General features: G+C 36.9%; 1 protein-coding gene across 7 annotated transcripts in view; it reads left to right on the forward strand.

The window, feature by feature from the left end:
• Positions 1-12,427, forward strand: part of NSD1 (nuclear receptor binding SET domain protein 1) — a 144,610-nt gene that overhangs the window by 2,087 nt on the left and 130,096 nt on the right. For 6 of the 7 annotated variants that reach the window (XM_054568535.1, XM_054568537.1, XM_054568538.1 and 3 more), the window contains exon 2: positions 7-950. In XM_054568535.1, coding sequence (XP_054424510.1) covers positions 24-950 — 927 coding nt within the window. In that variant the 5' untranslated portion in view covers positions 7-23. The remainder of the gene's footprint in view (positions 1-6; positions 951-12,427) is intronic. The other variant, XM_054568539.1, reaches the window with a different exon arrangement.

Raw genomic sequence — 12,427 nt, forward strand, 5'->3', positions numbered from 1 at the left:
TTCCAGGTTGATGCTGGCGCAGGATGGATCAGACCTGTGAACTACCTAGAAGAAACTGTCTGCTGCCCTTTTCCAATCCAGTGAATTTAGATGCCCCTGAAGACAAGGACAGCCCTTTCGGTAATGGTCAATCCAATTTTTCTGAGCCACTTAATGGGTGTACTATGCAGTTATCGACTGCCAGTGGAACATCCCAAAATGCTTATGGACAAGATTCTCCATCTTGTTACATTCCACTGCGGAGACTACAGGATTTGGCCTCCATGATCAATGTAGAGTATTTAAATGGGTCTGCAGATGGATCAGAATCCTTTCAAGACCCTGAAAACAGTGATTCAAGAGCTCAGTCGCCAATTGTTTGCACTTCCTTGAGTCCTGGTGGTCCAACAGCACTTGCTATGAAACAGGAACTCTCTTGTAATAACTCCCCCGAACTCCAGGTAAAAGTAACAAAGACTGTCAAGAATGGCTTTCTGCACTTTGAGAATTTTACTTGTGTGGACGATGCAGATGTAGATTCTGAAATGGACCCAAAACAGCCAGTCACAAAGGATGAGAGTATAGAGGAGATCTTTGAGGAAACTCAGACCAATGCCACCTGCAATTATGAGCCTAAATCAGAGAATGGTGTAGACGTGGCCATGGGAAATGAACAAGACAGCACACCAGAGAGTAGAGATGGTGCAGTCAAATCGCCATTCTTGCCATTAGCTCCTCAAACTGAAACACAGAAAAATAAGCAAAGAAATGAAGTGGACGGCAGCAATGAAAAAGCAGCCCTTCTCCCAGCCCCCTTTTCGCTAGGAGATACAAACGTTACCGTAGAAGAGCAATTAAACTCAATAAATTTATCTTTTCAGGATGATCCAGACTCCAGTACCAGTACATTAGGAAACATGCTAGAATTACCTGGAACTTCATCATCATCTACTTCACAGGAATTGCAATTTGTAAGCAGTTTTTGGTACAACTTAAATATATACATAAATGTATATATATACAGGCAACTTAAAGAGAAACATAACTAGTTGGTTTTTGGTTGCTTATCACTTCACAGCTGAAGGCCTATTGCTAATGATAAGGTTTTGGGTAAATTTTTGCTTTGATTTTTAAATTTATCTGTATAGATATTCCCAATGAACCCTCCTTTGAGGACTAAGTTAAACTTTTAAGGGCATTTGATTTAGTTCAAATTTAATTTTTCAAAATGGAGGTATACATTTATTTAGTTTTTTCTGTTTTTTGTTTTTTTGAAGTGGGTTTTGGCTTGTTGGTATTGTGAGTTACAGGTGAATCAATTCATTGGAGTCTTGTTTCCACATAGGGCATGGCTTATTTTCTTAGTTGATGGGCGACTCTTGCTTCAGGTTGAAGTCCATTTTGTGCATAAATTGAAAGTAGTTAAGATGAGTTGGACTTCTTAGACATCAGTCAGATTTCCCCCTAACAAATGTTTCTGAAATACTATGTTAAGATTTAACTGGAATTTTATGGTGTGTGGTGATTGTTTTGAGTGCATTAAATATCCACTTTACCATGTAGCCCTGCTGTTCTTTAGAGTTACAATAGGAGAAAGTGGGTGTGTCGCTTTTGTTTCTATTGATTCATATCTTAAATATGCTTCATTACTTCTTGGTTTCTCTTGGCAGTTGTAGATTTAAAAATTCTGTTTTGGTAGTTATCTTGAGCCTGTATTGTCCTAGATTTAGAGTGGATAAGCTGTGTTGGCAACCTATTGGCAGCTCAGACAAATCCTTTTTCTTGGGTTTACATTGGCATTTATTATATATATACACACACACACACACACACACACACACAGTAGGTTTACAGTTGTGAGTATACGAAACAGTGTATTCTTGCATTGTCATTTATAAATTGTATTTTTCATACAGACAGCTGTAAACCTACTTTTGCCTCCCCAATATAGTTTTGCTTTTGTATTTACATGAAAATGTAGGTAAAACGGTGGAGATAGGTGGTCCTCTAGAAGCATACAAATAGAAGTAGTAATCTCACCTTTGATTCTCATCAAAGAGATATCAGTGGAGTATTGGTTCTGTCAAAAAAAAAAAAAAGGAAAATATTGGAGCCTATAGACAATATCTTATGCATCTAAAATGGAAGTTAGCAAAGTTGTATAAATGTAGAACTGTTTTTTAGGCAGAAAATCTAAACTGTTCAAAGGCTCTGTGGGCTTGAAAAAGCAAGTATCTTTAATTTATTCTTTTAGGCCTTTGATTCAAGGTTGTGGATGAAATCTATTGCTTTGATTTTTGCCTTTGATATTTTTTAACTGAGGATTTAAAAAAGTGAAGTCAATCTCAAAATGCAAATTTAGCTGACTAGTGTAGCTTGGGGAAGGTATAATGAAAAATTGTATATAGCTACACACTATTGATGTGTTCAGACTATTCACAGTTGTTTCATTGATGCAGCCGTTATAGGGCACTTAACTTTGGATTGGGTCCTGTGCTCAGGGCTGGAAATTTTAGAAAATCCTTCGCAAATGCTGTTCGTCATTTATCTTGTGTGTAATACTGTGATAGAATAAGATACACTTGGCAAAAGTAATAGTAGTTATTAGGATAGTAAACCCCATGGTTGGAATTAGATAAAGATACATAATAGACCATATTGTCTGTTGTTTTGTATATTTAGCTATAAGCAGACTGTTTGCCTTCTGTAATAAATGAGCAGCCTCTTCAATTATATTCTTCTCATACAGTGATGTGAAATGATTGTCAGTATAGTTAATAATCCTGACCTGGTGCTTTTATATTTAATTGAGTTGATATTGTCTGATTCCTGCCATTGTACATAGTATCATGTGCATATACAGCTTTATACATTGTAGGTGCTGGATAAAATCTTGAAGAAGGTTGGTCTCGGAGCTCCAAGTTTAAATAGGCAATACCCCAGTTTATTAAGTATTTTGGTCTGCATTGTTTCATTGGGCCTTCATAGACTTTTAGTAAAAATGGGATATTGTAGAAGATGTAGATTTACCTTCAAAGCACTTGAGATTACTGGAGACAATACTGAAAACCACTGAAATCATAGAATTATCTGAGTACTCTTGACTTCTTGTTTTGTTTTGTTTTTTCCTCTTGGCTTTCTTTAGTGACTTCTGAAGGTCTCTGACACTTGTCTGGGCCTGAAGTAAATCCTGGTGTTTTCACTAGGCTAATTTGCAGTAGTTGTTTGTTTTCTACTCTTCCTCACTTAGATATTTTATGGAGAATACATATGCTATTGCGGTATTCATGAATTTGGGGATCCTCATAGTTCTTAGGATGTAGCCAGCCCTAAGATGATCTGATGTACATACTGTACTGGTGATCCTCTTTCTAAAAAAGACAGCTAAAAATGAACATACGTAAAATGGGGACTAACAACTTACAAGTAAATAGGGAGAAAAAGGATTATTTAGGATTTTATATTGAAAAGTAAAATTCAGAATTATGAAAATAATTTTTTTAACCATTTATACAAATTTTAGTTATATGGTAACTATTTATTATGGAGGAAGAATCCAGTAGATTAAAAAAAATTTTGTCCAGCCCTGGCTAGTGTGGCTCAGTGGATTGTCAGCCTGCAAACTGAAAAGTCGCCAGTTCCATTCCCAGGTAGGGCACATGATTGGAATGTGGGCCAGGTCCCCAGTTGGGGGCGTGCGGGAGGCAACTGATCTGTGGATCTCTTGCACATCTATGTTTCTCTCCTTTCTCTCTTCCTTCCCTTCTTTCTAAAAATAAATAAAATTAAAAAAAAAGTTTTGTCCAGTGAAATTGTCCAATAAGGAAATGACATACTTAGTTTTCTTCACTTTCTCATCATGATCATAAGGAAGATAAATTCTTATAAAAATACTTAAGGGCTTAATCAGTTTTAGTGAGGGTTTCTTTAAAAACATTTACTATGGAAAACTTCAAGCAGATACCAAAGAAGAGAGAATAGTAGAAATGCCTGTGCACTCTGCTCAGCTTCAAGAATTACAGATATTTTGCCAGTCTTGTTTTATCCTCCTTTTTATCATTCACTATCTCTTCTTAATCTTTAGGTATTCACAACACTCTTTTGAACCTCCTCTCCTGTTATTATCCTTGTCACTTGTTTACTAGTTGACCTAGAATTCAGATGTGTCCAACCTTTTGGTATCTCTGGGCCACACATTAAATACACAAACACTAACAAAAACTGATGAGCAAAAAAAAGGGTTTAAGTAAATTTATGATTTTGTGTTGGGTGGCGTTCATAGCCGCCCTGGGCCACGTGTTGCCTGTGGGCTGCAGGTTGGACACCCTGATCCTGGATCATCTTTTCCTTGTTTGTAATTGGAGTAGTTCTTTATTATTTACAGTGACTTTAAGAAACAGCACCTTTTGCTAGATTTGTAGTTTCACCTTGCAATTGATTTACATGGTACTCCTAGTTAGTGCCTCACTAGGTGGAGATAGATGCTATATTGTCTGAAGCGTGGACGTTTGAATAGACTTCCTTTTTGCCATTTAAAAATAGATACTTTGGTCTTCTAACAGTATTTGCCCTGTACAATTTTGGGGATTCAGAAAATAATTAAACCACTCCTGGACTAAGTTCTGTGCTACTGATGTTGAAGCAGTTAAGGAGATGAATGTAGAGATGAAACCTAGAGCAGTCAGGCTTTGAAGAAGAGCTTGGCTTTGGCCTTGGTTTAGAAGGGTACTTTGGATGTGGAGAATTAAATGAACATAGTATTTCTAGAAGGTTGTATAGATTGGAGGTAGTCAGATAATAGGGCATAGAAATCCAGACTGGCATTTGGTATTGATGTGATAGGAACCGGGAGTGGGCGAGGGATTTTAGCGGAAAAGTGATATGAAATCTGTGTTTGGAAAACTTTGGCTGGAGGAGAGTAAAGGCAAGGCTAGGATGCAGGAGTCTGTTGCAATGATAATTAAAATTTAGATGAGCAGAGTCAGCAGTGGAAAGGGATAAATCCATTAAGATTATTTCAGAGGGGGAAATTGACAGCCCCTTTTTTTTTTCACTTAAAAGATTTTATTTATTTTTAGAGAGAGAGGAAAGAGGGGAGGGAGGGAGACATCGATGTGTGAGAGAAATATCGATTAGTTGCCTTTTGCCCAACCCCAGCGGGGGGACCTGGCCCCACAGCTGAGGCATGTGCCCTGACATGGAATCAATGGCGATCTTTTGGCCCACAGGCTGTTGCTCAGTCCGCTGAGCCACACCAGCCAGGCCTTGACAGCCCTTTTTGGGTGTTGCCTCGACTGGAGGAAAAATGGAGCCTAGATTTGAGGAATGAAAGGGATGGGTACGGATGGTGTCCAGGGCTTGTCGTGTTGCTCCCTGAGCCAAAAAACTTCCATAAGGGTTCTCTCATGCTAGGAATTCTCTCTACTTCCTCCCATTATCTAAGACGAAAATTGATCCTGTCTCCATACCTCTCAGATTCTGCTCTCTGTCCGACTCTCCTTGCTGGAGGACCTTGTTTTATTCATTACTCTTTCCTTTTTCCCTCTGGGATCTTCATTCTCTACCTGTCCCACCACATCACTTTTTCTGCCTGCAAACAGGATGCCACCCTTTTATTCTAAGGGAACCTTCCTCTGTCCTGTAACCTTCCAGTTATCTTTCCCCTTTAGTGGTGAATTTTTTTAAATCATTTTTTATTGTTTTTTTTTCCCCATTATCACTTATCCCCCTTAAACCCTCTTCTACCTCCATCCATTCCTGTCCTCCCTAACTGGTAAATTTCTTGACAGAGTTGTCTACTTTATTTACCTCTCCTTAAAGCTCTCTGGATTGGCTTCTTTTATCTTCCACTCTACTGAAGCTGTTCTCACGTAAGTCACAAATGATACGTACTTCCATATTTATCCTACTAGATTTGCAGCATTTCACTGCCACTCCTTTAAACAGTTCTTTTTTTAACTGTGTGCTCTCTTCCTCGTTTCTTAACTCTCTGCAATCTCTTCCACTTTCAGTGATTCACTATACAGTTACTCTGCTGTGAAAACTCTTGTCTTCCGAGCTTCAGACCAAGAAGTATAATTACCAGACAGGCTTTTTATTTATCATTATTTTTTTAATGTTATTTTAAAAAAAGTTTTATTTATCTTTAGAGAGGGTAAGGGAGGGAGAAAGAGGGAGAGAAACATCAATGTGTGGTTGGCTCTCATGCGCCCCGCCCCACACCGGGGACCCAGCCTGTAACCCAGCATGTGCCCTAGACCTGGAATTGAACTGATGACTCTGGCTTGCAGGTTGGCACTCAATCCACTGAGGCATACCAGCCAGGGCACAAGATTCTTTTTTATTGCCAGATGTGTTTCTGTGTTAATGATGTCATCATCCTCCTGTTCATTTCAAGGCTGGAAACCCTGGAGAGAGTTACTTATTAATATGATCAAAATACATTTGACTGCCTCATCAATTGGTTACCTCCTGTTCTTGCTGGAGGGATGATCATATGTGACCAGACTGGGGATTGAACCCACAACCTAGGTTTGTGACCAGACTGGGGATTGAACCTACAACCTTTCAGTTACAGGATGGCACTCCAACCAACTGAGCTACACTGGATAGGGCCCTACTATGTGTTTTTTAAGGAACTTTACTGTGTGGGGAAGACAAGAGTAATCAATGACAAGACAGGATAGTAAGTGGTCTGGTAGGTGATACAGAAGGAATACTGTGGGAGTGTGCAAGGAGGTATGCCTGGAGTAATCAGGAAGAACTTCACAGAGAGGTTATATAATTTGAACAAAGACATGCCCATATACAACAGGGAGTAGCATATGCAACTGTTAAATTCTTTGATAGAAATCTGGGAGGAGTGGAGTTGTCAGAATGTAAAGTATAAAGATAGACCTTGTCTTATAGAGTTGAAGTTTTATGTTATTTCTGTTACACATATTCCTTCAGTTTTTTTCATTTCTTCATTGCCATTGTACTAGGAAGGTCTTTATCATTGGTCTCATACAGTTTTTCTCTCCAGTCTGTGTTTCTTATAGTCACCTTTGACCTCTGAAATGAGAAATAGTAGGCTTCTGGTTCAAGGTTTGTCTTCAGTGCCTTACTCCTTTCTCCATATGCCTATCAAATAAAGCCCAAAGTCAGTTACTTCTTTGATAGAGTCCCCATCCTGATCCTAACAAGCCTCTTGCTGTATCCAGGGCATCCTGGGTTAAACCAAACTGACTTGTTAATGGTACCTTGCTCCACACTCCCCCTTTATTCCTGCCTTTATCTTCCTGGTTTTATTTCTTTGCATCTTAACAGTGTATAGCCTGATGCCTCCTTTGTCCTAGACACTCATATTTATTGAGTAAAAGAATGAATGGTGCTACCCTGGCCAGGTAGCTCAGTTGATTAGAGTGTCATCCCAATACATCAAGATTGTGGGTTCAATTCCCGGTCAGGGCACATATAAGAATCAACCAGTGAATGCATAAATGAGTGACTGGAGCAACAAAAATGGATGTATGTTTCTCTCTCTCCTCCCCTTCTCCCTCTCTTCCCTTCTCTCTCCCTCCCCCTTCCACTTCCCTCCCCTTCCTTTCTTTCTTAAAAAAGGAATGAATGACGCTGTTACAGAAATACGAGTTGGAAAGGGGAGTAAATTTTAGGTGAGGAAGGTGATGAGGGGAATCTCAGCTCTCATCCTCAGTGTATCAAATTTCAAAACCTAAGAGGTTTTTCTTGCCTTCGTCGCCTTATGTACTCAATTTCTAAAGCCTTTGAATTTGAGCTTTCTAACATCTCTCAAGTGTTCATTTTTCTCTTTGTTCTCACTTTCAGTCTCCTAATTATGGATGTTAAATCATGGATTTACATTGGACCAGTCTCTGAGTACCGTATTTTGCCGTGTATAATGTGCACTTTTTTGCCCAAATTTTTGAGGGAAAAATAAGGATGTGCATTATACATGGTTAGTACTAATACTGTATCTACCTTCTATGATGCATAAATATCATAAATTTGTTACTGGCATATAAAATTACTTATCCCTTGTATTTGTTCTTGTGTTTTGTAATTATTTGTTACATAAAATTTCTTGTACCATGGTATGTTCAAAAATAAATGCTAAAGTTCCTTTATAATACAAAAAACAAGTACCAAAATGTAAATAAATAAATAATTGAATTAAAAAGTTAAAACGAAAGACTTTTTCCCCTGAAAGTTTGGGCCAAAAACATGGGTGTGCATTATACATGGGAGCACATTATACACGGGAGCACATTATACACAGCAAAGTACCTATTTAGTTAGAGAAGCCCCTTTAATCTCCCCGAGGTCCAGTTCCTCATTTCTACATTAGGGCTGGTACCTTGGGTTGTTTGAGAGAGAGTGCAAAAGATAATTTACATTCTTTTTCTAATTCAGAAACAGGTGGTTCTGAAATAGGTGCTCAGGAAGCAAAGCCCATTATATGCCAAGAGCCAAGTGCAGTTTGAATGAGTTAGCTGTGAATTTTGAGAAACATCTTTGCATTTTTCCTTTTTTCTCTATTCTTCCAAAACACTTTTCTTGCTTAATTGATAAGGACATTAGCTACTGTTGACAGTTTCTATTTTTGTTCAATAATCGGGAATTTGATCCATTTTTGTTTGGTAATCAGGAGAATTTACTTTGTGCAAGAGGATTAGTATCTTTCTGTACCCCAACCATTAAGTGGTGTAACTTTATTACGTTGTTGCTTTATACTGTTTGTCTTTTTTTAATGAATATGTTTCATTAGTACCTTCTGGTTTTCAGGGAAGCCATTCTTCAGAGACCCCACCTTTTTTCTGGTTGTGGGTTTGATTTTCATTGTACACTTGCTTCTGAAACTTTTTCAGTGATTTCAAATGTAGCCTTTTGAAAAAATCATTAGGAATCATTTTAGATAGAAAAATAATATTCATGGTAAAAAAAAAAAGTCAGATTAAAAAATGGAGTGTCAAAGTCTCTTTCTGTCACTCCTCATCTCCTCCTCCACTTTTGACATTCTGTGAGAATTGTGTGTGTGTGTGTCTCGATGCACCTTTTCTTAATCTTTTGGTAACACAAGTGGAATGATGTATTATTTAATATCTTGGTTAGTATGTTAAGGGCATCTTGTCATACGAGCGTGTAGATAAATCGCCATTCTTTTTGTTACTGAAATTTTTGAGGTTAAAAAAGATTAAGAATAAGGAGAGATCCCTTGTATACTTTGCCTGCTTTTGCAATGGTAATGTTTTACAGAAACATCTAATATTACAATTAGGATATGGATTTTTCATGTTTTTTGATTTCAAAAGAAAATTCTGTATTTTTATAAGGACAGTTTTCAATGTACCAAGTTTTGCTTGTCCTCATTTGGCTGTATATTAAGTTCTCTACATTTTTATCACCTGTGTATGTTCCTATACGGACCACTACTGTCAAGATACTGAACAGTTCTAACACAAGGATCTCTCTTGTGGCCCTTTTATAACATATCCACCTCCCTCCTGGTAGTCCCTCCTCTAGCCTTTGCAAACTTCTAATTGTTTCTTTGTTTCTAAAATGTTGTCATTTCTAAAACGTTATATAAAATCATACAGTATGAAGCCTTTTGGGATTGTTATTTTTCCTTTGGTATAATTTTCTCAAGATTCATCCAAGTTATGGAGTATTATCAATATTTTATTACTTTTTATTAAGTAGTATTCCATGGTACATATATACTGCAGTTTGTTTAACTGTTCACTTGTTGAAGGACATTTGGGCTTATTCTAGCTTTTGGTTATTGTATAGAAGTAAAAGTGCTTTGAACATCCATGTGTAGGTTTTTGTATGAACATGAGTTTTCATTTCTCTGGGATACATTCCCGGTTGTACAGTTGCTGAATTACATGGTAATGGCATGTTTAGTCTTAGGAGAAACCACCAAGGCCATTTCCAGAGTGAGTGCCATGTACATTCTCACCAGTGGTGTTTGAGTGATCCAGGTTCTCTGCATCCTTACTGTCATTTGGTGTTGTCACTATTTTGGCCATTTTGATAGTTGTATAATGATATCTCATTGTTTTAATTTGAATTTTCCTGATAAGTAATGATTTGAATATCTTTTCATGTACTTATTTGCCATCTGTACGTCCTCTTTGGTGAAATATATTTAAGTATTTTGCCCATTTTCTAAATAGATTTTTTATTTACTGTTGAGTTTTGAGATTTCTGTATATATTCTATATGATCTACATTCTTTATAATTAGTACAAATAATAATTTTTAAATACTGCTTCTACTTTCAGATAATTTATTGGAAGAACCAATAAAATCATACATACTTGTGGTTTTCCCTTAATAAATTGAAACGGATTTTAGTGTTTGTTGCCAGTATTAGGTGAAATTTCTTTATTAAGCATTCTGAAATTCTTTCTGCATCTCCAGTGACCTTATATAAAATATGATATTCTGTTAAAGATTACTAGAAGGATAAAATCCATTTTGAATTTAATTAAAAATAATTACTGGTTATATGATATCCCCTTATATACCAGGAAGAGTCTGAAGGTTGTCTTTCTTTGTAAATTATTCCCCTTGTTATTTCTAATTTCTTTCGATTCTGTAATTGGAGCTTTTTGGGATCCCTGGTGAAAGTAGGTGATGTGCAGGTTATATTTATATCCAGTAAAAATAAGTCATTAATGCCATCCTAATTGTCAGTGGAATTTTATGTTAAAAGGCATATCTTTAAGATCGCAGTTGATTCAATTGACAGTGTATTGAATCTATTTTTATAATTATTAGTATACTGAAGAACAGCAGTGTCATCATGCCATGATGTAAAGAATTGCAGAGCAATTGTTTGTTGGGGTGTTTTTTTTGTTTTGTTTTGTTTTTAGATTTTACTTATTTATTTTTAGAGAGATGGGAAGGGAGGGAGAAAGAGAGGGAGAGAAACATCAATGTGCGGTTACCTCTCATGCGCCCTGTACTGGGGACCTGGCCCACAACTCAGGCATGTGCCCCAACCAGAAGTTGAACCAGTGACCCTTTGGTTTGCAGGCCAGCACCCAATCCACTGAGCCACACCAGCCAGGACTGCAGAGCAATTGTTGAGAAGTAATAAAGCTTTACATTTAAAGTGCTTTTTTATTTAACATAGAGCCTTGGGGCAGAAGTGTTACAGTAGTACAGGTAATGAAATAACTGAAGTTCTTTGGTGCAGTAGATATTAGAGTGACAAGTAAAGTCTTGATAGGTACCTTACTAATTTCATAGTAATGTCTGTGGAATTATTTCATAAGGATAAAACTGCCGATAGTGGAATTATTAGGATAATGGGTTAAATTTTTGTGTCTCTCTTGATGTATACTCACTTCTGTGTCGCTTTCCAAAAGGATTGTACCATTTTGCACAGATCTAAATAGTGTATGAGTCTAGCAGCATTTGCTACACTTAGATAAAAGTAAAGTCAATTTTCATAGCATTGATATTTTAAGTTCTTTCTTTATAAAATGGGTATATCGTGCTACCACAGATTGATTTAATTAATACAGTGATTTCAGTTTACTGTTTATCTTTTTCTTATGACCTTTGTGTCTGTGTCCTTTGTTGACTTATCTATTTGGATTTTAATGTTTTATAGTTATTACCTTTTTATCTCATTTGATGTAAATATTCTCCATCCTTTTTTAAAAAAATTTATTGATTGACTTTGAAGGGGGAGAGAGAGAGAAACATTGATTTGTTTTTTGTTATTTATACATTTATTGTTGCTTCTTATATGTGCCCTGACTGGAAATTGAATCTACAGCCTTGGCCTATTGGGACAAAACTTTAATCAACCGAGCTACCCAGACAGGGCTCAATCTGTTTTTCATTTTAATTATTTTCTATAGTTATACAGCTAAAGTTTCCTTTTTCATGTAGCCGGATCTGTGTTTTGGAGTGATTTCTTTTATTGATTCATAGTTTATTGTGCTTCTATATGTTTTATATAGAATTTTATAGACCTGTAAAAATTTGAAGAAATCATCTGCTAGTCTTACTGATTTAATAGGGATTTAATTTTAATATCCAGCATTATTTTTATAGTGTCCTTAGTATCCTTTTTGAAAACATGATTCTTAGAGTTGTAGAGGGATATTTTCTTCTGTATTAGTTATCTATTCTACTTAACAAATTACTCTCAAATTTACAGCCTAAAATAATAAACATTTATGTCGCAGAGGATAAGGAATCAGGGAGTGGTTCTGGCTCAGAGTCTTTCACGAGATTGCAAACAAGATGTCGCCAGGACTGCACTCATTTGAAGGCTGTAGGATCCCTGTCCAAGACGGTTCACTGACATGGCTGCTGACTCTTTGTGGGAAGCCTAATTCCTTGCCATGTGAGCCTTTACATAGGGCTGCATAGTTGTTACTAGCTTCCCCCAGAGTGAGTGATTCAGAGAGGAGGAGAGACTACG

This window comes from Pteronotus mesoamericanus, unplaced genomic scaffold (genome assembly GCF_021234165.1).
Source record: "Pteronotus mesoamericanus isolate MK-2021 breed Mesoamerican mustached bat unplaced genomic scaffold, CSHL_Meso_final contig_2, whole genome shotgun sequence".
NCBI lineage: Eukaryota > Metazoa > Chordata > Mammalia > Chiroptera > Mormoopidae > Pteronotus > Pteronotus mesoamericanus.